Here is a 25483-nt window from a genome sequence, read left to right as displayed (position 1 = left end):
CTTGCCAACGCCTCATCCCTTGCTACTCTTGCGTCTTCCGACTTTCTCTCCAGGGTTTCAATGAGGCTTCTCATGCCTTCGGTCTGACGTTCAAACCGTTGGAGACGTGCTTCCTGCGCTTGTCTCTCCTGTTCGCGCTGCGTCCTATCTTGCTCTTGCGTGACACGAGAATCCGCGTCGACTTGCATCGCGGTTTCTTGGTCGCGGACGGTCCGCTCCAACTGGGCAATCTTCTGGCGCTGACGTTCGATTTCCTCTCCTCCATCTTCGAGCAGACGCTGGCGCTCTTCCGAGGCTAATCTAAACTGCTCTTCTTGCGTAGCGAGGAGCTCCCGGGCCTTCTCCTCTGCCGATAGTCATGATAGCTCATTGGCATTGATCCGGGCTTCCAGATCTGAGACGATCTGCCTGGTAGAGGCGGCATGTTGTACGAGCCTTGACCGCATCTGGGCCGATTTCTAGGATCGTAGAAAGTGAGATTTATGGGATATTACTGAAAAATTAGAGACTTGCCTCTTGTAACCACCGGTTGTTGTTCCTCAGATGCCCGATATGCGAGCTCTGCCCGGCAAAATTCGGGCCCTGAAGTCTTGGTCGCACGGACCTATCGTACTCAGACGCAGAGGAATGTTCCACGCACTTCCTGAGAGAGGTGGCCTAGAATACTGTGAGTCAAAATGTCGTGCATCTCAGTAGTGCAACTGAACATACGACTGGTGCAACTTCATTCTCCATGTCGACGTCGATGACACACAAGGTGCTTGCGACTGCTTGCTCCGGAGGGTATCGAGCATCGGGGTTCAGTTCGGAGGCTCGGGGAGTACGATCGTTGGCGCCGTTGGCATCCGTGCCTGAGGACAGGCTGGACACCAAAGCTTGCGGTATAACGGGGGCAGGGCAGGTTGTGAGGCCAAGCGTACCGGGGAGCCCAAATGGCGTCAGCGATTGCAAAGGCGCTTCGTGACCAACGGGAGGATCGAAGGAGTAGGAAGGTGCGGGGGTGCATTCAAGTGATCCGCGCCCAGAATAGGGCGGTACGGGGCTCCAAGAATCATCTCCTGGGAGGAAGCTCGCTGCCCTCGTGAAACCAATCCAACCAGTATGGCTGGAGGGTGTCGTTATCAAATGAGAGACCGGGAGAGAAGCGTCAGGTGACCCAGTTTGGGAAACCGACAAAGACATGGGCGACAACTTGGAGGCTGTGCGTACGAAGGAGGCGGACGCTGCAGACGAAGTTGACGAGCGTGGATGCCTCAGAGCCTGAGTTCCTACGGTGTGCGGTCGAGGAGGGATCGTGGTAAGGCTGTTTGCGGCTCGATCCACGGATGATCCGGATCCGAACCCACGGATCAGGTGACTTCCGGGGGCTTGATCCAGATCCGCATGGATCAGAGCCGCTGGAAGAGCCGGAGCCGCGGCTCCGACTCCGGCTCATCCGTGGATCCACCCACAGATCCACACATGTAATGTATCTTTCAAAAGATATATTGATAGTATGTTTAAGCTAATGTACTATCAATACAGGCTAGGTGGGGACAAGGCGAAGGCGCGGTGGGGGAGGTGGGGGATGCGTGGGGATGGGCGATGTGGACAAGAGAGGCGAGACGCGGGGGACGTGGTGGACCGTGACGTGGGCGCGACGTGTGTGCAAGGCGAGGGCGTGGAAGATGACGCGGGCGTGGGGATGACGGGGGCGACGTGGGCGCAAGGCGCGGGGGCGGGCGACATGGATGAGGGCGCGGACGAGGCTGTGGTCGGCGACGCAGAGAACGCGGGAGTTGTGGGGACCGTGCAGGAGACGTGGGGCAGGTTGGTGACGTGGGCGACACTGGAGTAGGAAGGTGAGGTGAGTGTGAGTGACACGGGCGAAGTGTGCCACGGGTGAGGTAGTGGGTGACGCGGGAAATGCTGGCGATGCGGGCGCGAGGCGTGCGGGCAAGGGCGGGCGACGCGCGGGCAGGTGGGTGTCATGGACAACGCGGGAATGGTAGACGGGCGACGCAGACGAGGGGGTACGGGTGAGGGCGAGACGCGGTTGACGCGGGGGGCAAGGGGTGTGGCGCGGGCGACGCGAGAGGGTGGAGGCGTGGACGACGCAGACGCCGTGGGTGGGCGACGCGGGAGATGCGGAGGCAAGAGGGCGTAGAGGGTGACGGGGCGAGGTGGCGAGCAACGTGGGCAAGGGCGAGGGTAAGGACAAGGGAGGGGGTCAGCGGAGGTTGGGGGATGCAGGGAGCAAAGGGGTAGGGGAGTGCTGACCTAGGGAGATCGGAACCGCGGGAGCTCACCGCTATCCCACAGAACGGCCGTGCGGGAGCGCGATGATGCCGTGTGGATGGAGGATCGGGTGACGAGGGGCAGATGGGGGACAGGACGCGATGCGTGGGGCTGCGAGTGCGGGCGACGGCGTGATGGGCGACACAGGCAAGGTGTGCGACGCGGGCGATGGCGATGCGGAGAGGATGAGGGCGATGCGAGGGCGGTACAGGTGAGTTCGCCAGACGAGGGCTGCGTGGACGAGGGCGTGGTGGGCGACGCGGGGGCGAGACGAAGGCGCAGTGGGTGAGACGCGGGGGCAGGCGACGCGGACGAGGGCAACACGGAGAGGCAGGACGTGGACGAGGGAGACGCGGGGTCGACGCGGGAGACGCAGGGAAGCGGGTGAGGGCGAGACGGCCAAGGCGGGCCAACTGGGTGGGCGGCGAGGACGAGGTGGGGAGGGTGAGGCTGGGCAGAGAGGACAAGGACAAGGATGGGGGCGAGGGTCGTCCAGGGAGCGGGTTGGCGGGGGTTGCCAGTGCGAGGAGGGGGAGGGGGAGACCACGCGGGCAGCAGAGAGGGCGGGGGAGTACTCACCAGGGTAATTGGGCCGGGGAGCCACCGGACCACAGAACGGCCGCGCGCACGAGCGCGATGACACCATGTGGGCAGAGGAACACATGGCAGGCGGAGGACGTGGGTGATGGGGCGAGGGCAGGGGCAATGCGGATGAGGACGACGCGGGCAAGACACATGGTGCGGGCGAGATGTGAGACCATGGCGCTGAGAACGACGCGGATGTGGTGGTGGGTGACAGAAGGACGTGGTGGAGGAGGGGAACGGCAGCGCAGGCGGAGAAATGACGCGAGGCGGAGGAGGCAGAGGGCAAAGCGCGGCACGAGGGAGGCGGAGGACGAGGGCAAGGCGGGGAAAAGTGGGGATCGGACAAGGGAAACGCGAGGGTGAGCGCGAGACGAGCAAGGACGCGGGAAGACTCACCAGAGAGATCGGGCCGGGGAGCTCACCGCGACCCCACGCACAGCTCCTGGGCTTGAGGATGGCCGCGCGCTACGCGACGACGCCGCGCGGACGGAGGGTGGAAGGCAAGCGGAGGAGGAATGAGGAGAGGAGGCGGGATGACGGCGAGCAAGTGACGCGCGAGACCCGCGTTCGATTCCGAACATTGCCCGATCGGATGGATTCCCGCGTGCAGACGCCGGATGCAGGCGCCAAAAGCTCTCAAAATGACAGACAATAGTATTGTATAAATATCTCAGTCACTTTTGAACCAATTCACACATAGGTTATATCGTTAGAAAGCTGCTTCAAATGGCTTTCGAATGACATATCTTTGATAGTATAAATACACATATTTTGCGAGAATCTGCGGATAACCCGTGGATCGAGCCGCAGATCCGCCAATTTTCAGCCCCCTTGATCCGGAGCCGCTGAGAGCCGGAGCCGGAGAGAGCTGGAGCCGCCCGGCTCATGATCCCCGGCTCACGGCTCCGGATCATTGCGGGTTTACCCGCGAAGTGAGCCGGAGCTGCAAACAGCCTTAGATCGTGGGTTGCGGGGAGCGTGGACGAGGCGGAAGGCGGGGTGGCAGGGAGCGTGAAAGCGGTACAGTGGGAAGGGGCCGCTGAGGGGAAGAGTGAAAGAAAGGCATTGTTGGGCGACAAGCCTGTGGCACTGATTGAGGGCAGGCGGGTGTTGAAGAAGAGAGCCGCGTGGTACTGCAAAGAATGGAGGCGTATTTGGAAGCGGAAGGATGGTAGGTACTGAAGGGATGGCAATCATAGGTACGTTGGAAAGTGAGGGAGAAAATGAATGTCGAGAGATGAAAGGGAAAGAAGGCGGTGGAGGAGGAGGGGAGGAATAATGGGCGGCGGAAGCGGAGGAGGAATGACACGTGGCAACGGGATTGTAGGCGGCGGAGGAATGGTAGGCGGAGGTGGAGGAGGAGGAGGAGGAGGAGGAGGAGGAATGATAAACGGAGGAGGAGATGGAGAAACAGTAGACTGTGGAGGCGGCGAAGGCATGGGGGACTGTGAATCGTCGAGAGGGTCATCGGTATCCGATTCAAAGTGCTTCACGCGCTTTCGTATTCTGAGTCGCTGTCTTCCATGTGCATCGTGGAAGCGAAATCGGCAGGTAGTGGGGGAACGACATTACGGCGATGTGAAGCCATGAAGAAAGACGGATGACCGGTGAAGAAAGACCGGGTCAGTCAAAGAAAGTGAAGCAAGCTAGTCAAGGGGTGTGGAGCGAGCGGGAACTGGGCGTGTTCAACAGCACCCTATGATCGCGCAGGCGGAGATGAGGAGTAATGATGTAGTCTCAAGCCAGTCGAGGGAAAGATGGTATTGCGGTTTCCGCACCACTGATGGTTAATATACAGCACGATTGCGTCGTTGAGGTATATCTGGGTACTTGACTTGAGTTATTGTGATGCTGAACAATACGAGACGTTACCTGGTCACTTTGAATGGTCGTCAGCTGGTGGCGGTCGCCCGCTGGAGGTCGCCCGCTGCCGGTCGTCCACTGCCGATGGTCGCTCAGCACGGATGATCATCTGGCGTTGAGCGCCAACTCCTCAGTGAATAGACAATTGATAGTTATTGTTATAACTGTCATCGGTGGACTTGAGGGGCTGCGCACCATGGAATGGAAGCTCCTATTTTATTGTGCACGCTCCTGCAGAGATACGTGTGTGCGATGAGACAGACCACACTTAACCATCCACCCTCGTCGCCCACCCTTGTCGCCCGCCCTCGTCACTCGTCATCGCCTCCCTGACAGTTATCCTACCCCTCAACTACGTGCTGGACACGTATTCCTATCTCCAAACCTTGTGAACTCGTTCGCACGTGCAGGACGCATTTATCGACCCATCTCCATGCCTGGTAGCCGTAGGTACTTCGCCCCTAGCCGAAAGGTGAGTACAGAACTCGCAGGTGTAGGAGTCCCACTCACCTTGCGGCAGGCGTTCCATTGCCTGTCAAAGGGAGGCTGTACGGCGCCTCGAATCCCGATCTCGGCCCGTCGGCGTTCTGACTCGGTGTGACGGGAAACGACGTTACCCGTTCGCTGAGAGCGTTCTCGACGACGAGAGGGCCCCTCAATGTGGCGTCCACGACTGCATCGTTGACGTTGTGGAAGAGAGCGGACCAGCTCGTATGTTGTATTCTTCCGGATCGACGAGGCGAGTTCAGTCGCTTCAACCGCCCCCCTCTTGCGTCACCCCATGGCCAATGTACGGAGACGCCTTAGTGATGCGTTTGAGCAAGTCAAAGAAATTTGTCGTCAATATGCGCCATGGAGACGCTGTCATGGCGGACGAAGTCCTCGAGCGGTCAGTACATTGTTATGAGCTTTGATCTATCTGACTTACTTGAGGTTAGAGTGGCGATAGCTTTCAATGAGCATCAAGGGGAGTTATGTCCGGTTTACCCCGCCTTTTTGCGCCTCCACAGGAAGAAGATGAGGAGTTGGCGCCAGCTCATGGAGGTGAAGAAGGCATGGGACAGACGGCAGGGATTCTAAGGATTTTATGTATTAGCAAAGCTTGAGTTTGTACAAGCGTCGCCGCGCGAGCGCGCTCCCTTTCAACCACGCTCCAATAAACGAGTGCATACGACGAGCTGCATGCACACACGTCGCGGGCGCAATATGGTGAACGTGTCGAAACGTAGGGTGGAGTCTATGCGTGTACGCTCGAACTCGCGCTCGCGCACCTCGCGATCCGCACGCCACGTCTCCTCTACAGGCGTGGACTGCGTGTCCTTCGGAACGCCGCCACCGCACCCGCGCGTGCGAGGGGCATGGGTGTGAGCACATTGTGCACCGTGACGACCGTGAACCCGAAATACGTTGTTCATGTGCCACTCGACTATGATGAACACCTACCCAGCATGAGAATGCGAACCGCACGACGCATAACCGGTGCACTGCAAGATTGTTGAGTACGTCATGTGGTGCAGGGCGCGAGTAGTCGTACCGTGATCGTGTCGATGAAGTTGTTAAGAGACCAGCGAGAGTAAAACTCTGAGCTTGTGGCCATGAGTGCGGCGAGTGCCCGCGAGAGACCAGCAAGAGTAAAAATCTGCGCTTGTGGCCATGTGGTGGTCGAGAGCCAATGTGTACAGGCGCCTGCGCGTGATGGCGGGTTGAGCGCGGACATTGGGCGCCCGCTGGACCGCGCTCAACCCGCCATCACACACAGGCGCCTGTACACATTGGCTCTCGACCACCACATGGCCACAAGCGCAGATTTTACTCTTGCTGGTCTCTCGCGGGCACTCGCCGCACTCATGGCCACAAGCGCAGAGTTTTACTCTCGCTGGTCTCTTAACAACTTCATCGACACGATCACGGTACGACTACTCGCGCCCTGCACCACATGACGTACTCAACAATCTTGCAGTGCGCCAGTCGTACGGTTGTATCCCTCCAGCCAGTGGCAAGTGCTTCTGGTATCTCTGCCCATCTCCCTCCGACCGTCTCAGAACAACAACTGCCGACTCATTTGAGGACAGAGTGTGGTTGTACCACCTCGCCTCTGGTTTCCGGAAAACCTCAGCCCCTCCTTCCCCTGTATCGCGTCCGGGGCGCGGCTTGCCTAGTGGGTCTGGCTCCTCCTTCAACTCTCCGTTCCGCTCACGGCGGTTCAAAAACCTGCGCTCGGCCGTCCGTTTCTCCACATCTCCACTAGTCATCGATTGGCGGTGCCTTCTTAGTACTCTTCCTCCGGCGTTTCCTCCTGCCCAGCCCATCGGACGACGGGACACTCACAGCATGAGCGCGGGCAACGGTGTCTGTATCTCATGCTCTCGTTGCATGAATTCAGATGCTGATTGTTTGATGATTGGCATCCGAGCTCTGACACGCGCGGTCGGGCCAAGACCTGGAGGCCGTAACACCATGAGCTACTTTTGGATGGCGCCCGCTCTCGGCAGCTTTCCTTCGCTCCGCTGCATTGCTCGTGCAGTTGGCGCCACAATTCCTTGTATGTTGGGAACTTGAAGAGCAGACGACTTCGGTGGAAAGCCAGTTCGCGCGTAGTTGAAACCGCGCAGGACGACAAGGGGCGCGATTTGACGCGCTCCCATAGGGTGGGCACGAGGGGAAGCGGATCCGACAAATGCCCGAAGCTCGGGGATGAAGCTTTGACACGTATAGCATTGCGGCGCGAAGGAAGGGAAGACTGATATCGCACACGGCATCAGTGTTAGCGAGTATCATAAGAGCTGTCAAGGGCGGCGATGCGTTCTCCGCTCACCCCTCGTTACACGCACCCTCCGTACACGACGATGCCCAGCCCGCGCAAAGACAGCGAGGACTCTTACCCTCGGCTCTACATCTGGGAAAATCGAACTTTCGTCGAGAGTTTCATGCGTCGGTCTTCCTGTCCTCCGATACTTATTTGTCACTTAGATGTTCCCCCTCGACGACGGTCTCCCCGAGCGGTCCATGGTGGAGAATGGCGCCACCCTCACCCAGGCCCCCGGCGGCCCCCCTGAGGACGACCAGGAGCCCGCGGTCATCACACCTTTGAGCCCCCCGCCCCACCATAGGAGCTCGACTCAAAAGAGCCCCGTCCGGACTTACGGGTCTGCGTTCGGGGACCTGGAACCCGTCGACCCCATTCCGGAGCCCGTCGACCCCATTCCGGAGCCCGTCGACCCCATTCCGGAGCCCGTAGTCCCCATTCCGGCCATTCCCGACTTTGCCCGTGTCCTGGACGTTCTCGTCCGGACTCTTACGGCCATGGGGGACTTCACTACGGCCCTGCAACATAGGGATGACATAATAATCGAGATTTTAATGACTATTCTTCAGGGGCCTGCCCCTTCCTCAGTGCGCGGTGAGTTTTCTTTTTCTATCCATGTCGTCTCAAAGCATTGACAATATTTTCAGACTAGTACAGAGGCTCTCGGTCGTCCTGAAACTCATGTCATTCGGATCTCGGATAGGGAGGAGCCGGAAATGCCGTTTTAGCTACCTGTTTGTCTACATGATGGCCGCTTATAGAATGCAAATTGTATGGTGTCATCTCTTATTCGCTGGCAAAGAACATGGAACTGTCAAGTCGATGTCAAGTCGATGTCAAGTGCCTCAGAAGCTCGTGCTTCAGCCATTTAGAGCTGTCAAACACGATTTGCTTCCGTTACTATCAATGTGAAAGTGCTGCGGTGCTCCCCGGCTTGTTCATTCTGCCTGGGTGCAGCTGCCAGCACTCCATTAGTGCCCATGGCAATGCGGCAATGTGCTCCACACGGAGCTTTCCCGGCACGTCGCTGACTGCATCTTCTTTCTTCCTCGCCCTTGTGCTCTGTGCACTCGTTCAGCCTCTCCAGGGGGACCAACTTTCATCCTCGACGGACTCGCACGCAAGACCTGTACATTCCCCTGGTGGCAGCAGCTATGCACACGTCGCCATTGTACGGCACCCTTCTCGACACCGCGTGTGAGATCGTCCGCCGCTTCCCTGTAGCGCTGCACCTCCGCCCGCTCGACCTGCGCCTCCTTCCCATCCTCGAACTCGCCCACAAGTTCCGGGTACACACCAGCCTGCCTGTCAAGATGCGACGCATGCGGACGCACCGCGGAGCACTCCGCGCCTTTTCGCAGCCTTCACCACTGATGTGATGCTAACTCCGGTAAGAGTCGCAAGGGGTGAGGGCCGAGGTCGAGTCCACTTGGTAGGAGTGGGCCATTACTGGCAGAAAACGATTAATGAGATATGGAATATGAGAATCTATGAGAGACCTTAATAAGCTATACTAAACCTTATCACCATAGACAGCCAAGAACAGAATATATAGCAGACGTGCAAACATGGTGGAAGCTAGGACTAAAGTGCTTACTATGCATATAAAAGCCAATACATTTACAACACCCTGTGTTATAGCTGCTCTTCTCAATACAGTCAAGATTTTATGTGCTGTATTTGATTTTATAGAGGCAGAATGCACACTATCATTCTACATAGCTAGACCACCTGAAGGGGGAACTAGAGAAGACAAAGAGGTTGCAGTCATGTAGGCCTTCTACATAGCTTTCTGATGCATATACAATCACCCCAACAGATAAGAACTGAGATCACAGAAGCATTTAAAGTTAGTAGGCACCAGTGATAACATCTATACTGTGCCTCATCTAATGCATTTAAAGCAAAGCTGTGAGTGCATCAGCAACACACTCTATAGTGCCTGGTTACATGAATATAATGAGGATTTTAGACAATTGATTGGATTTTACAAAGCCTAAATACCTATTGTTACAACCAGGCCTGCATAGCACAGCCACATGTAGAAAAAAGCGGCACTACCAGGGATTGAACCCAAGGCTCCTGGGTTCCCCACCCAGGTGCTGTACCAGCTGAGTTGAGCTGAGTTTGAAAAAGCGTTCAAAATAGGCACCCAGCTGCACTTTCAGCCACTGTGGCAGCTGTGGCAGGGGCAGGAGAGAGTAAATAGTGCCAAACAGTGTCCATATATGGTGGAGAGGCATGGGAGAGGCAGCTGACAAAGATTGGGAGCACAGCCCCACCAAAAGAGGATGGATTGCAGCTGGGCTTGTGGATGACAATTTTAGGTGGCTGGGTGTGGCTTGCAGTAGCTGGCAGTGGTGGCTGTGGCTGGGTGCGAAAATAGGCGCCCAGAGGCGCTGAGGTGGGCTAGGTGGCCATTCCCAGGCTCTAAACATGCTGTTATGGGCTCAAATGACACAAGATGATGAAACAAAGTACATAGATCATGTGGGCAGTGCTACTAGTGCCTACCTACCAAAAATGAAGCCAATCAGAGCATGGGAAAGGGATGGATGGCATGCAAGGCTTGTGGATGTAGCAGCGCAATGGGCGCCTCTGAAATAGACGCCCATGAGCGCTGTGCCAACCCACATCATCAGTAGGTGCACAGGGGAATGAAAAATGCGAAGTGGGGGATGAATGGGGGGTCTACAGAAAGAGCACACACCTGGGAGCAATCTGGCAGTGTTCTGAGAGTGATGAGGCATGGGAAGGGAGGCACAGTGACGTCAAAGTACCATGGAGATGAGCAAATACATGAAAGCATACCTATCTGACACCCACAGACACCCAAAGCTTACCAGAGAGTTGAAGAGAAAGCTGAATCCATCTCACACAGAACTCAGTCTGTGCTCCAACGACCCAGCCACCCAAAATGGCAATGTCGCAGGCATCCCAGGCTCAAGACCACCGCTCTAAATTGGTGCACCAAGTAGGCATGGTACAGGAGCACAGGGACTGTAGGGGGGCATCCTCCCACTCATAAGCACTGGACTTTGGCCAAAAGCCAGGCTACAGAGGTGAAGGGTGGATGAGAGTCCCCCAAGAGAGGAGGAGCAGTGGCAGAGTGATGAGAGTGCGCTGGTGGCGCTTATGTAACAGTTTTCTCACACACCATATTAGGCAACTGCATCTGGGAACATTGCTTACACTCTCTATTGCTCATTTCATGTCCGTTTCTTATGATTTAAACTATGCTGAGTACGTATTCAAAGTGGCGTTTGAATGGTGCATGTTACATAAGCATATTCCCAGGCACAGCGCTATAACCCAGTCAGCACTACCAAGTAGTAGTTGCTACAGTATAGCAGCTGCAATGCACAATATATAACATAACATATACCCTTGTGTAGCCCTAAAGAGGTGTTCTAATGCATCTACATATATAGTGATTGGTTCAGAAACCAGCTTATAACTAGCCATACACCGTCCATACAGTGTTCTACTAGTGTTACTCACCCTATTGCACGCATCTGCTTCCGTATCACATGATATGCATCGTTAGGTTAAGCTTGTCAATACGTATCCAGAAACCCACAACATCCCAAACGACAACATCTGAGCTTATACCAGCAGTTACAACATATGAGCCATATGTGTAGACCCCATTACACCCCACCCACTATGTATAAATGAGCACCTCTTTCATAATCGTACCAACCACTATGAGAACTAGGTTCACGAATATAATCAGCAATTTAGAGAATTGATCTGATTTACTAGTAGGCAGATGTGGGTGTAGTAGGCAGGGGCAGGGCGCTACAGCCACTGGGCGTCTAATAACTTGTGAAGCCTCACTTTTCTGAAAGCAGCCCTTCAAAATTCGAATCAATTCCGATAAATCCTGAGTATATTGCTAGTAGTAGTCCACATAGACTCCGACTGAAGCCCCCAAAGAGCGCCCATCTCAGTCTAGTTGAATAGATATAGACACTAACAGACACTACAAAGTGTATCAGGAGTGAAGCACTGGCCCAGGTGGCAGTGCAAACCCAGCGCTAGTGGAACCCTACAGGGGGACCCTAACCCAGAGCTAGGGTGATGGGAGTAAGTAGAAAACCTATGCGTGGGAAGTGGCTGTGCTAGTGAAAAGTAACAAAAATCCCAGAGACTAGCATTTTCCGTGTGTCGCGCGTCGCAGTCTGAGCCCACCCCATAAAGAACGATTCATTCGTACCTCATTAATCGTAATATAGGCGTGAGACGCGGGAAGTCGGACGAGGGAACGAGCACCAGGGGACAGAACGTCCGGGGGTGTCGCGGAGGAGGAAAGGGACGGAATGCACGAACATGGAGGAGAGGAGAGGAGAGGAAGCGAAGCAGAGAGACGATAGACGCGGACGAGGGGGTGCGCACGGGCGCTACGAAGGCGATGGACGAAAGGCGATGGGCAACGGGCAACGGGCAACGGGCAACGGGCAACGGGCAACGGGCGATAGTCGAGGGCGATAGGCGGCGTGTGCGATGACGATGGGCGACGAAGACAAGATGATACGAGATGAGGTCGAGTAGAGGCGAAGTCGAGAAGTGAGCACACGACGCACGCACAGAAATGCGAGGAAAATGAACTAGATAGCAACCAGTGCGAGTCGAGTCTAAATACATGAAAATGCGGCCCGCGCGAGGGCGTTACTACGACCGAAACGAGCACCCCAAACCTGTCTACAAGTCTGAGTGTCATGGCGAGCGTCCGAAAGATAAGAGAAACAAGTGGCGGAGCGGGGCAACGAGTGTGGCTGACCATGGAGGCCGTGGAATGGGGGATACGAAGGGGCGAAAAGGAGAAGAAACGTGTGTGGATGAGTAGCTAAACATGAAGCCGGAACGATCGCGAGGGTCGGTGGGGCGTGCCGAGGGACGAGGGTCGAGGATGTGCGGGACGAGGATGTACGGTGCGCGAGGGCATGGAGCTTGCGCGGGCGTCTGACGGACGCGTGCACATACCAGCGACGGTGGATGCACATCACCGCGCACACTCGATCTCCGCCTCCCATTGATGCGCACGCCGCGCGGCTACGCGCGGGTGGCGCGCATCGTACCAAACCGCCGCCAACGTGAACCAACGCGAACCGCACCAACTGCACCGACACACGCCCCATTATCTCACCGAAACACACGCGCTGCCGCCGACAAGACACCACGCAACGCACATCGACGCGCGCGCTGGCCGACATCGCCGCCACCAACCCGCTGCTCGCGTGCGCGAGCCTAACGGCAGCCCTCAGATGCAGGCACACAGGCTGAGACTGACAAATCACAATTTGTATAGAAAGAGTGCTAACATTACAATACAGCCGTTTGCATCTGAGCCCGGAATCGCGCGTTTCAGGCTTTGTTTATTTGGTTCCTCGCGATTTCGTCCCAAAAAGGCAGCCAAGAAGCGCCTGTTCACACACGACGAGATTTGGACGAGATCTCCAAGCTCACTGACTGTGGCAAATCCATTGGATATACCTCAGTCTCGGAGTCGATGAGTGAGGTGGCTTCCGGGATGGGGACATGTACAATTACAGCGGGAATACGTGTAGACTAGTGTGAAGTGCACTGTAGACGAATGACAACAGCGCAGGGGAATGAGAATCTGTAGGTACCCGAACATACCGGGCTCGGCCCTGTCTTAATTTCGACAAAATCAACGTCTTGACATGCTTCGACTAGACTGGCCGCGCTCGACCCATCCACCCAAACAAGTTACTCCGCTGGCGAATTCCCCCACTCCACAATCCACGTGGAACGCAGAAGCTCATTCTGCTCCACAACAGCCTTCGAGATCTTCTTCCGTGTGAAGGACAAGCTCGCGCAGGGTGTGCGACAAGGTGGCTAGAGACGTGAACTGAGAGAGATGTTGCTGCAGCTCGTCGAGGAATATGGCAGGCTTGTTCTTGATTGCAGCTGTAATGAGTTACGAGGGAGAGGGTATGCGTATGGCGGGAGTATCGTGGAGAGCGTTGTCTGTATGCATGCATTGGCAAGAGACGACTCACAATTCCACCACCAGCGCAGATGCCCATGCCAGCTCATTGTCGCACTCTCACCCCCCGCTTTGTTGACAGAGCGGCAGCCCTCAAAGACATCGAGTGCAATGATTCCGTGCATTGGAGGCGCAGATAGGACAGAAAAACATGACCTTGCTGAGTTGTCTCGCTCCATGCGCACGGCTGGCTCCGTTCCGACCATCACCACTCCCGTCGATTGGTATTTGATCGTCCACATACCGGTGGATACACATCAACGAGGATGTGGGTCAGCCACCACCTTGAAGATACCGATCCACGGTACCATCGACTTGCTGGAAGAGTGGGACAGGTGATACGTAGGAAGTTTCAGGTACCGTGACACGCTAGGTTTCAAGAAAAGAGACACAGGGAGGTAAAGAGGCCAGAGCAACGCGCAAGCACGCCGGCGCAGGGCGCGGACGCATAGACAGGCGCTTCTAGGTTGCCTTTTCGGGACCAAATCGCGAGGAACCAAATAAACAAAGCCTGAAACGCGTGATTCCGGGCTCAGATGCAAACGGCTGTACAACAACGCTCAGGTACGCCTCTGAACCTTGCGAGCCTTGTGCACCGGAGTAACAGTGGACGGATCTGGTTCAGTAGCGAGTGTCTCTGATGTACTGTAGGGACGCTTGCAACTCAGACGCGTGGGGTTGCTGTGACCGGAACGAGATTGAATGAGAGTGTGAGTGGTATCGTGAAACGGAGAGGGCGATGGGGAATGAATGCGGGTGCGAGGATGGACACCTGTGCGAGAGAGCGAGGGGGAGTGGAAGCGGGAGGTATGGGATCGTGAATGGGAAGGACGGGAGCGTGAGCGTGAGCGTGAACTCGAGCGTGTACTCGAGCTGGAACGGGACCACGAGCGGTGTAAACGGGAGCGGGAACGGGACCGCGAGCGGGAGCGGGAGCGGGAGTGGGAGTGGGAACGGGAACGGGAGCGCGGGCGCCGGTAGTGGACACGAAGGCTTCTTGTACAGAGTTCCTTATGACGAGCCTTCGCCGAGGTGTTCTTGAGGTGTAGCCTGATAGCATCGGTAGCTGGCCATCCATTTTCGTACCGCCGTAGCTCGGGCACTCGTTTAGTTACCTTTGATCGGGTCAGTTTGAAGCCATTGCAGAAGGTAAATATGTACCCACCTGCTTGTGCACGAGGCTTAAACTTGATAAGCGTTGACTCTGGTATGACTTGGATAGATCAAGATGCTCATCGACGAGCTCGTGTACAATATCCTATACAGATGGTGTGTGAGCACGTTCTCGAGAGGTGGGGAGAATGCTTAACTCACCCTGAAGCTTTCAAATCGACCAGAGACCCATCCAAGAGTGGTTGCCAGGGTGTATCCACCGTGGCCAGGACGACCAGCCTCTCCAGGAGGCTTGGGGATGACAACTTCCTCCAATTGAGCATCTTTAGGTTGGTCGAGGCTGAACACCCCAGGTGCTAACTCTTGTTCGGATGACGGTTCTGGTTCAGATAGCGAATCCTGGGGAGATAGTGACCGAGGGTTGGAAGAGGGAGAATCGGAAGAGGGAGAGTCGGAAGGAGGTCCAGTTGAATGGTTGAACGTCGGAGTCGAAAACCGAACAGTGCGAGGAGCTGGGTTGTCGATTGTAATCTCCTTGTGGATACCAGGGAAAATGTTCAATGCAATGTTGTTGAGTTCGGTCTCGGCCGTGAGGAGAGTGATGGGGGCTGGGAGTGGGGGAAGCGTGAAGAATGAAGCCATAACACTGTAGCACCAGGCTCAGGTGATGGAGTAATGGAACCGCACAGCGGATGAGTGGATAGAGAGGGTGGGCGATGAGAGCAGGCGATAGGAGTGCTACGAGTTTGGGCAACGGGCGGGTATACCTGTGGTGGAGAGTTATAATTAGTCAATGTCCTATTGTCAATGACCAACAAAACGAAGAAGGCGCTGGACATGCCGGTGGGTTGCCACACAGTCAAGAACTGAGCTCAAGGAGACAAAAGGCGTGAGATGACGACGTCCGAGGTTGCTGTGCACTCCTATACGCAGCTGTGCTCATGGCGTCCTTACATTTCATCTCATTGTCGCTCATTGTCTCCCTGCATTGTTCATCATCACAACGTTTTTGTCAACTTGCTAGCACTGCAAGGTTCGATAGGGTGCGGGGGTGTCGAGCGAAAAGAAGATATAGTTGCGGGGGTATAGACACAATCGCCCAAGACCTACACTGGCACACCAACATCGCCCTCATGTTTGCTTCTGTGTTCACTCCCTCTCGCTCCCCTGATGCGGTCCGGTACCGTAAAATTATCACCTGGCACCTGGGGAACAGCGCAACTTCCTTGGACTTCTCCGCAGGCGGAGATCTCCTTGCTTGTGGCGGTCAGTTTAACTATGTCAATCGACCTGAGAAGAACACTAACATACGACTAAGGCAAGGACGGCTTGCAGATTTGGAACACAAAGTCGCTCCACAATGTACCCGTGCCGGAGCACCGAGACGAATGGATGGGGCCCATCTCACAAGTGATGTGGATACAAACACGCGCCAGCGGGCCAGTGATATGCTATGGTACAACATTGGGATACTTGCGCTTCCTAAAGCGGAACGATGAAGATGTAAGTCATGACAATTTAATACTTGAAGGCCGCTGCTCAATTATCTGCATCAGACTGATTTTAGTGAGACTGGCTTCTGGCGAATCGCTCGCTCTGAGTCCAAGAACCCACGGGACGCGGAGATCTTAACGCTTGCGAACCACGTCACCCGTGACGGGATCCATATCGTGGCGGGGACACGGGCTGGACATGTCCTCATGTGCAGATATAACGAAACGGACGACTTGCGGCTCGTTTTCAACCGAACCCTCGCAGGTGTGTTACCGCATTCCATGCGACTTGCGGCTCTTGTTCAACCGGATCCTCGTATGGTGCAGTTCATCTAGACACCACTACTTTTGTACAGCGCTTCGGGAGCGTTTAATAAACATCCAATTTCTTAGTTCTCTAGCCAATCGCTCCCTTTTCGCTGTCTGAACAAATCCCCAAGAGGGTTTGTCGAAATTCCCAGTTTTGAGGAAGTTCATCTTCTCACTATTGCCACACGTGCTGATGGATGACTAATGCAATCATGTGATGCGTTAAGCGCCAATATCTAATACTGACAATCTAATCAGGATTAGTACACCCTCCTCACTTTGCTGCCGAGTTCCAAAGCAGATGCATAGATAGTATGGTTAGCAATCCTTGCAGGACAGTTTGACAATATTATTGATGGCTTCCAGTCGGTCTGTGCACTGTTGAAGCCTACTTGGTTGCCCTCAATAAGGGAGTGCCATTCACCTTGAGGCTGGAGTACGTCGATGATGATGTTCAGACCCTTTTATTTGGTCCAATTTGACATCCTATACATGTGTAGACACCCGCTATTGGCCGTTTTCAGCTCCAGGACCATGCCTCAAAAATCGACTCTGGCTATTGCCGCCACGTGACCGATTACATAAGCTGTTCAAAAGTAGTGGCGTCTAGATGAACTGCACCATAGGCGTGTTGCCGTATTCCATCCACTTCGCCTCCAAGGCACAGATCCTCGTGTTCGGGCTGGAGGACGGTTCAATGTGAGTTTTCACTAGCCATTGGACGTGTCACCCTTACCGATATATCTTAGGTACGTCTTGCGTGCCGACGACGGGAAGACAAAGAGTTTGCGACCTTTGGCACAGTCAATGTAAGCATCAAATACTGTTCGCATTTTCACCAAAGCAAAAGCTTTAACACGCTTCTCTGTAGTGGATCCGCAGCTGTATCGGATTGCGATCACCTACTACTTATCGACAACGTCGTGAACGGGTTTGACCTCTGGAACTTGGGCGAAGTGGTCACCCACAAGCGAACGTTCTCAGTGGACAGAAGAGTCAAGGGTTTTTACCCTAGACAAGTGCGCTTCGCCGAGAAATCGCGTGTCATCGTTGGGGGAAGCACCCACAGGGAAGTCTACATATTTGACCGAACGACCGGAGCGCCCCTCGAGGTATTAGAGCACGCAGCCGAGGGACGTGTACAAACGATTGCGGTAAGTAGCTTGGGATTTTCCATCTACGCGCTACTAATCAGTGTTCAGACCTCCGACACTCACGACGGCACATTCATTGCCAGTGGGACATCCGGTAACGTCCTATCGGGTACAGTGTCATTGTGGCACAAGGGCGAAATCTCCTCAAACAGCCAACCTAAGGGATTGCGTGTGTGGTCCCTCACGCCATTTCTTTGATTCCTTGTCCATTCCTTGGTGGTGTTTGCTGCCACGATGTTTCTGTGGCAGAACGTGATGGAGCGTGTAAGTGTTGTATATTGAATCCAGTGGTTGAAGGTATTTGACGTCTTGTCTAGGTTCACATCGCATCTCGGTTCAACACCATCGCGACCAAGTTGGGGACCGTAAAGACGGTTAAGGACTTCGCAGATACCGCCCACACCAACGAGGCCATAGCACGTACTGAGAAGACGCCATGTCGTAGGGTGACCATGGAGATGGAGGTCGTTCTGGAAAATGGAAGCGCAGGGGCTGTTGAAACGACGGGGTTTGTTCTCTTGTAGTTATGTCGCACCAATGCAGCCTTCTCTCCCACAGAGAGTCGCAGATTCCAATGGATGAGGTCATGCAAAGCATTGAAGAAGATGACATAGGAAGTAACGACTTGTAACATGAAGCTCGGGCGGAAAGGAGGAAAGCTCGAGTACTTACTTAGTAACGCAGACACACTCCCCCAGCTTTTCGTCTATATCAACGCAACGGAACGCCTACGGCAGACTTTCGGAGCTCTCGACAACCCTGAAGACAACACCCCTGACGCTCCGCGCCGTCTCTCAACCCCTGCAATCCGTCAAACAAGCCATCGCACAGCACTACCCCGACAATCTCCGCGCCAACCTTGCGCACCGGCTCGGCAACAACAGCGCACCTCCTCCACCACGCGCCCACTAGCCTGCCCGCCTCGCGCTGGAAATCGGTAGACACACTTATGCAGTTGGACTGAACTTTCGCCCTCCCAAATCCCAACCCTCCCCCTCGCGCATCCTGTCTCCTGTTTCGTACCCCTGACTGAGCTAATAGATACATACCAAGGGAGGGCAAACACGTCGTGACATACCCGCACAATGGAGACCCCGAGACGGCGTCCATCCGGGCTCGCTCGACCACCCACAGCGCTTGGGCAACGCACGCGAAAGTAAATAGGTGGCGGGCGAGCCATCCGGTGACCAGAGTCGACGGAACTCCCACACTGCAAGCTGCGCGGCGCACGAAGCAAATGCTACTCCCACCATCCTCCTTCCATAGATAATATCGCACGTTACCGTCCTCACCCCCGCGCTGCGCTGCACACTCTCATCTGTATCGTCCCACTCCGATCTCCTCCTTCTCATCCCCCCACACACCCATGGTCGCCTCTGTTCCACCCCATCCCAACCAACCCACCACTCTCACCTGCGAGGCCACGAACACCTCGCTCCAGAGGCCAGAAGGCACGACTTGGAGGAGGCACTCCCCCGGTGTCCTCAAGCGCCGGCGGAAGCTGGCGGACCCGGGTAGGCGGAGCGGAGGACACGTATGGTACCCACCGGCACTCACCCCCACTCTCGCTCCCGTACCCACCCCCTTCGCCACACACACTCACTCCATTTCGTCTGCATGATGGCTAGATCCCTCTGGCTCTCTCCGCCCCCTCGGGGCTGACACGTCATCTGTCCCGTATACGCATCTCCATTCTCACCAGCTAGATTACTGTATGTAGCGCCTACCATAGGGCTCGGCCCTCCAGGGCGATAAACAGGAGACAAACAAACAAACAAACAGGAGACAAACAAACACTTGTAAGCAAATCGAGTAGATCATGACTGACTGCCACACCGACTATGGTGGAGAACTTGGCGTCCGCTATCCTCAATGTAGAGACCGGCCTACGAGATTACTGAGCCCAAACTCCCCTCATGAAACAGAGTACACCAGTTCCGTATAGAGTGGATATACAGGCGTCGAGGACTCGAATGTGGGTACAACCGCGCACTTGCGAGCTCTGAACTCCTGCGTGTAGGTGAAGGTGTTTCAGCAACATTGCGAATCAGACTGACAGAGAAAGACGGTGCGCCAGGGGCGCGTGCAGCTCGTGAGGGTGCGTCACTGGCCGCGACGCACAGGCGTAGACAATGCCGCTTGGGTAGTCGGGCGGACACCTTTGGCTGCACGCCCCTGCCCGATCGCGTGCCCCGACGACGCCCACTCTCAGCTGCGCGTGCGCTCTCCGCAACGACGATGACACGTAGGGAAGTGTGGAGCTTGTACTCACCTTGGTGTGCTTTTCCACCTCAACCATCTGTCGCTTGCGGGTCGCGGCGTACCGCGTGGTACGTTGCGGGTCAACCTGCGCGACCCTCACCCGTACCCGTGCAGGTCGCGCATACGTCCGAGCGACTCCGAAAGCATTTGTAGTGGCGATCCGGTGGTATATACGTAGCACGAGTATAGCGACAGGGACGTGAGAGAAGCTCCTAGTGCGGGTACAACCGCGCACTGTCGGACTGCTGAGAGGGATCCCGAGTGCGGGTACAACCGGCACTTGAGGGCTGATGGCAAGAGAACAAAGAGAGAAGCGCCCACCGTCGCGCGACCTGAGAACAAGGGCAGGCGCCTCGATGAACAATGGTTCGGGCGCCAGTTGCTGTCCTTAATTCGCCTCCATACGCTCACTATGCGTTCCTCTCAGCATCCCCCACTTCCGACAAACGACCTGCACGCTAGGTAAGACACCATTTTATGAAATATCTCCACTCTAAAATCATAATCCTTTCAGTGTTTTGCTTCGGCGACGGACAGAGTGCGGTTTCACCCACTCGCTCACTTTCCGCCCCACCCCACTCAGCACGCACACGACAAAGCGCGGTATTACCGCTTGCCTTTCCGCCCACCCCACTCAGCACGCACTAGGACAAAGCGCGGTATTACCCGCTTGCCTTTCCGCCCCTCCCAAAGTACTCCCTCCACTCCGATCACAGGTAGGAGAATGCCTGTGATATTCCACGACAACCCTTCTCATATGTTTTTCAGGAACTAGGTCCTTGATCTTATCTCGCAAATCATCGTCGGATGCCTCCTCGCGCAGACCTCTGGTGCCAATGCGCAGACTGCAAGAAGGAGTTCCCTCATTCTCGCAAAGGAAAACAGTGGAGGAATCAGACAGAATTCTACAGCCATCAACGACTGCTCTCTGTTCCCAGCACTTCCTCGATTCCCATAAGCGCCATCGACGAAGTCATAGAAGCAGAATCCAACAAGCTTTTCATATCAACTGTTCTCGCAGAAGATGACGACGTTATAACTCCATCTGGTGAGAACCTCCGCGAACCATTTGGATTCGCTTCAAGCACCGACCTTCTCGAGTCCATTGGGGAATCAAGAAGGCGGTTTCGGAAGCCAAGCCCACTGAAGATCATCGCGAACGGAACCACGCAACCACCAAAGCCTTATCCGGTCTCAGTCGCATCACACAGAACTGCAACAACTCCAGACCATCTTGGTGTCGCCTTCGGAGTCCGAACTTTCACGCGCCGAGGACCGAATCGCTTCGTTGTCGTCCAGTTTCAGTTCGATCCCACGATCCACACCTTCTATCGATATGAAAAGGCGTCAAGTTGCAACGTCGCTGCAGAACACTCATGGGCGCATCATGGAGCTTCGCCACTTGTGCCCTAGGAACCCGGAAACAGACGCCGTCTTCTTTGACTGTAGTAAGTGCGATTTTTATGTCGCCCTCATCTTGCTTCTGACATTGTACTGTAGATCACCACTACGACATTCCTGCTAGCCACAAACACCCTTAGCGCAAGTCGCTGTATTCCTTGGGTCGTTCTTCACATCTTAGGGAAGCTCAGTCGCACCGGATCCGACTTCCTAATGACTAGCATCACGTTCTTGGTGTCCATGTGCTTCGACACGGTGTCGTCTTCTGCTACACCCCTAGAGCAGAAGATTCTTGCTCAGATACCCACCTCCCTATGATCTGCACTCGCTCAATTCAATCTAGAGCCTCTTACAGTCACGTATGCTGCATGTCCACGATGCCATTGTCTATATAAACCAACTCCTGACCCTCTGACTTCCTTATCTACCTATCCCACCAAGTGCACGAATCGCTCGGAAAAAAACGGATCCTGTGATACACCGCTTGTTGTAACTTCTCCGAGCGGGATCCCGTCCACGAAGCCAATCAAACCGTTTGTTGTCCACAGCTTCGAGGATTACGTCAGTGGACTGCTCTCTTCGGAAGTCAATGTGCGTCATATCAATGAGTCTTGCGACAAGGCTCTGGAAGCGATCAAGAACAAAGAGCAGTCACCCGATATCATCTCTCATGCACACGAAGCTGAATATTGGCGGACTCTCAAGCTCGAGGACAAATTTCCTTGTTTACCGACAGAAAGGGCGAGCTTCGCCTCATGTTCGCGCTTCATCTGGACTCGTTCAACATCGAAGGCATGTCTGTTCGAGGACCCAGCATTTCCGCCACTGTTATATCTCTCGCATGTCTCAACCTGCCTCCCGAGATCAGATACAAACCGAAAACCTCGGTCCCCTCGCCATCATTCCGGGCCCACGCGAACCTCACGGAGTCGCGCTGAACCACTACCTTCGGCCGATTGTCGACGTCCTCCTGACAGCATGGATACGTGGTATCAAGCATTGCGCGTCGCTTCTATGTTTCACAGCTGTGTCTCACGTTCGGCTGTTGCTGCCGTAGTCATGGATCTACAAGCTGCCCGTCACGCTTCGCAAATGGCTAGACACAACGGTCATCACTATTGTCACGTATGCACGTGTTACCATCAATCAACGCGAGGACGCACCGACTTCGAACACTGGACAAAGCGCAACCTCAACGAGCTGCGTGAACAAGCTGAGCGCTGGCGAGACGCAACGACAGAAGCAGAACGCAAACGTATATTCAACGAGCATGGCATTCGATGGTCAGAACTCTGGCGGCTTCCATACTGGGACCCCACTCGTCAACTTGTCGTCGATCCCATGCACTGTATCCTTGAAGGACTGGTCCTTATCACTTTCGGGACATCCTGGGCATGACTTTCAGCAAGGCGAATCTTAGAGACGATGAACCACCTGCTTTCTGCTGCGACTTTGCCACGGTGGACGTTGCGACCAACGATTCACTCCCCCAGACCGACCGGATGACGGACAAGGAGATGGCTCAAGTACGTCAGATCCATACGGCACTAACTCGGGTGGTCCATGGCGACATCGAGCACGGTCTCAAGAAGCTGGACAAACAACTAATGGGAAAGAATCGCAAACCGTTGCGGTTCGTCGTGGATGATCTTGGCGTTCCATGCGAAGGGAATAAATTGAAGCAGAACTGCACTGATGCTCTCGTACGCTGGGTATGTGGACGTTCGTCGATCCCTCGTCCCCCCAATCCTAATCCGGACTTCCCTGACAGCGACGCACCCAACCGCTCACTTCCAACGAGTCGGTACATGAGGAGACCTCCACCAGGACATCTCTACAGCACATCCAAGAGGTCATACGAGATACCATCACACCTTTTTGGGTGAGCTCAGTGCCGCTTAACTACGGGGAAGCCAGTGCGGGGACCCTCAAAGCGGATGAATGGCGTGTTCTGGCTACGATCTATTTCCCCCTCGCGCTGGTCAGCCTTTGGGGTCGCATGCCAACAAAGCATGACGGAGCAATCGACACGTTGTCCGCATCTGTGCCTCCCTCCCCGCACGAAGCCTTGGATACTACCATGAAGCTAGTATCTGCTGTTTACCTTCTTTGCAAACGCACGACTTCACACTCATGCGCTGAGAAGTACTGTCACTATGTCGCCCAATGGTTATGCGGCATACAAAAGCTCTATCCCAGCAAGTATTCCCACCGGACAAACAACCATGTGGCGTTCCATATCTACGACTTCCTGAGGCTTTTTGGACCTGTATACTTGTGGTGGTGCTTCCCCTTCGAACGTCTCATCGGACGTCTTCAACGGATTCCTCACAACGACAAGATTGGTAAGTTTTACCGCTCTGATTGGTTTCACCGGTGTTTACTCACTTCCTCATCAATCCTGCAGGCGAGGCAGAAGTTACCATGTTACAGTCTTTTCTGAGAGCTGCTCGGTTGCGACGCTGGTTGCTTCGCCCTGATTGTCCCTCTGCACTCCGTGAATTGAAGCGATTCTTTCACAAGGCATTCGGAGTGGCAGCGTGGAGTCGTCTTCAGAGGTGCACGGGGACGATGCTGAAGGACACCCACTTCCTATGACAAGATCCCAGACGACTTGCGACAACTTCTTACTCCGGTTGAATGCGACAATGTCACCCTGGTTGCCCGGCATAGGCACGACGATGTCATATTCGCACGGGCGTCGACCCACGCAGGAAACAGCCTCGTGCGTTTCTACCGTCACGGCAGGGCGAGCGGGAGTTTGGCAGCATCAAGTATATCTACAAGGTCACGTCACCGTCAAGTTTGCAGTACAATCGCATCTACCTGCACGCCATGGCGACCCATTTCTGGAGTACGACGACTTCCCTGCCACAACGCGATCTCAGCAGCTTTCCAGCACGCTTGAAAGTGTATGCCCATCTGATGTTACAGGTCATTTTGCAAGATGGATAATGCCTTCGGGAGACGCAGCCGTTCTCCCTTTACATAAGGTGCGATTCTCCTTCTTATTTCGCTCAATGACCCAACTAGTCCTCAATGCGCAACTCACAGTACTAGCCATGGATCCGATCTCTTGCACAATCCAGCCCTTCGTGGACTCTCTACTATGTACCTCGCATGAACCCTACGGCTGCGGTGCAGCCCCCGCAGTCCAACGCGGGTCTTCACCAGCCACCACGACCAAACGCGTCTCACAATACGTTACGTTCCCTCTTCCGCTTGTTACGGACTTACATCTACATATCCTAGTGATTCACGCTCTCGTTTACCGGCATGAATCTAGCTGAGGCCCTCAGCCTCTCTGTGTAACCTGTCTGTAAGTACGCCCGGCGCTGCCTGCTGCTATTCTTTGAGCATCACCGATCCAAGTTCACTCGTGATGCGGAGATTCATGATCGCGCGAACGAGAGGGGGAAGGCGGCGTACGCGCGCAAGTAAGGGATCCCTGCATATGACGGAACCCTTCTCGCGCTGACGCGCCCCTAGGCAGGCTTACCGCATTGCGAGCTTCCTGGTGGATGCATCTGCCGGTTTTCCGTGTGACTTGGCGAGGTTAGTGGATGCAACCAACACTCTCGCCGTCCTGCTAACTCGCTGGACGATTTAGGATACAAGGAAGCTGTTTTAGAACGTATGAAACAAGGTCAGCGACCGACTGTCCCTCGAAGACGCGGAGACTGTATCGTAGCTAGCGTAATGCAATAACGTTTGAAGTGAGGCTACGAGAATGCGCGACCCAGGTGCCCGCTGCGACCCCCGATCATGGCAATGAGAATCGCATCAATTAACATCAAGCAAACTGCGACTACGAGGCTAAGTCTACTGCGGCGGCAGCTTCGGGATGAAGATACCCGCCTTGCGGGCCTCACGGTGAATGACCCGGTGGGTCAATCCGCTGGACTCCAACTGGCCCTGGAAAAGGTGAGTATCAAGTCTATGCGTCGCAAACAGTGATCGCTCACCTTGAGCCTCCCGCGTTCTTCTTCGTGTAGTGGTCGGACGGGTGGGGCTGGTGTTTTGGTCAGCGACGAAGGACAGTGCGTGAAACGGTGAGACTCACCTGATGGACGTGCACGGTGCCCTTCCAGCACGATGCGGTGAACGAGCGAAGAGAGCCTCCGGCGGTGCTCTTGCGCGCGCCGAGGCTGTCATCGCCTTCTCGAAGTCCTTGTACTTGATGTCTTCCGGCTCGACAACGCCGTAG

At 55.1% G+C, this 25483-nt stretch overlaps 7 protein-coding genes across 7 annotated transcripts; 5 read left to right on the top strand and 2 right to left on the bottom strand.

Annotated features, from left to right (window-relative positions):
* Positions 1-5285: 5285 nt before the first annotated feature.
* Positions 5286-5639, top strand: BXZ73DRAFT_58157 (uncharacterized protein; the record flags this gene model as incomplete). Its single annotated transcript, XM_048021639.1, has 1 exon — positions 5286-5639. A coding segment is annotated over one exon (354 nt), but the record flags the coding sequence as incomplete, so codon positions are not given.
* A 525-nt stretch (positions 5640-6164) lies between these two features.
* BXZ73DRAFT_108836 (uncharacterized protein) lies at positions 6165-6442 on the bottom strand (the record flags this gene model as incomplete). Its single annotated transcript, XM_048017226.1, has 2 exons — positions 6165-6209; positions 6260-6442. The coding sequence occupies 2 exons, from the start codon at positions 6440-6442 to the stop codon at positions 6165-6167; spliced, it is 228 nt and encodes a 75-aa protein (XP_047870935.1).
* A 1253-nt stretch (positions 6443-7695) lies between these two features.
* BXZ73DRAFT_83443 (uncharacterized protein) lies at positions 7696-8910 on the top strand (the record flags this gene model as incomplete). The annotated part of the gene is made up of 3 exons (XM_048023919.1): positions 7696-8125; positions 8293-8527; positions 8610-8910. 3 exons carry the CDS (start codon positions 7696-7698, stop codon positions 8908-8910), a joined length of 966 nt encoding a protein of 321 aa, XP_047870934.1.
* Positions 8911-14165: 5255 nt separating this feature from the next.
* On the bottom strand, positions 14166-15299 carry BXZ73DRAFT_108834 (uncharacterized protein; the record flags this gene model as incomplete). The annotated part of the gene is made up of 3 exons (XM_048017225.1): positions 14166-14540; positions 14710-14802; positions 14859-15299. The coding sequence occupies 3 exons, from the start codon at positions 15297-15299 to the stop codon at positions 14166-14168; spliced, it is 909 nt and encodes a 302-aa protein (XP_047870933.1).
* Positions 15300-15790: 491 nt separating this feature from the next.
* BXZ73DRAFT_83442 (uncharacterized protein) lies at positions 15791-18137 on the top strand (the record flags this gene model as incomplete). Its single annotated transcript, XM_048023918.1, has 10 exons — positions 15791-15923; positions 15976-16160; positions 16214-16415; positions 16794-16828; positions 16960-17028; positions 17070-17158; positions 17209-17268; positions 17331-17613; positions 17863-17877; positions 17931-18137. 10 exons carry the CDS (start codon positions 15791-15793, stop codon positions 18135-18137), a joined length of 1278 nt encoding a protein of 425 aa, XP_047870932.1.
* A 3933-nt stretch (positions 18138-22070) lies between these two features.
* Positions 22071-22674, top strand: BXZ73DRAFT_93680 (uncharacterized protein; the record flags this gene model as incomplete). Its single annotated transcript, XM_048026694.1, has 3 exons — positions 22071-22119; positions 22140-22281; positions 22302-22674. The coding sequence occupies 3 exons, from the start codon at positions 22071-22073 to the stop codon at positions 22672-22674; spliced, it is 564 nt and encodes a 187-aa protein (XP_047870931.1).
* A 436-nt stretch (positions 22675-23110) lies between these two features.
* BXZ73DRAFT_58155 (uncharacterized protein) lies at positions 23111-23719 on the top strand (the record flags this gene model as incomplete). The annotated part of the gene is made up of 1 exon (XM_048021637.1): positions 23111-23719. A coding segment is annotated over one exon (609 nt), but the record flags the coding sequence as incomplete, so codon positions are not given.
* Between the last annotated feature and the right edge of the window lie 1764 nt (positions 23720-25483).

The sequence above is a fragment of the Epithele typhae genome (genome assembly GCF_022376455.1).
Source record: "Epithele typhae strain CBS 203.58 chromosome Unknown BXZ73scaffold_192, whole genome shotgun sequence".
Taxonomy (NCBI): Eukaryota; Fungi; Basidiomycota; class Agaricomycetes; order Polyporales; family Epitheliaceae; genus Epithele; species Epithele typhae.
This window is presented reverse-complemented; position numbering and strand designations above follow the sequence as displayed.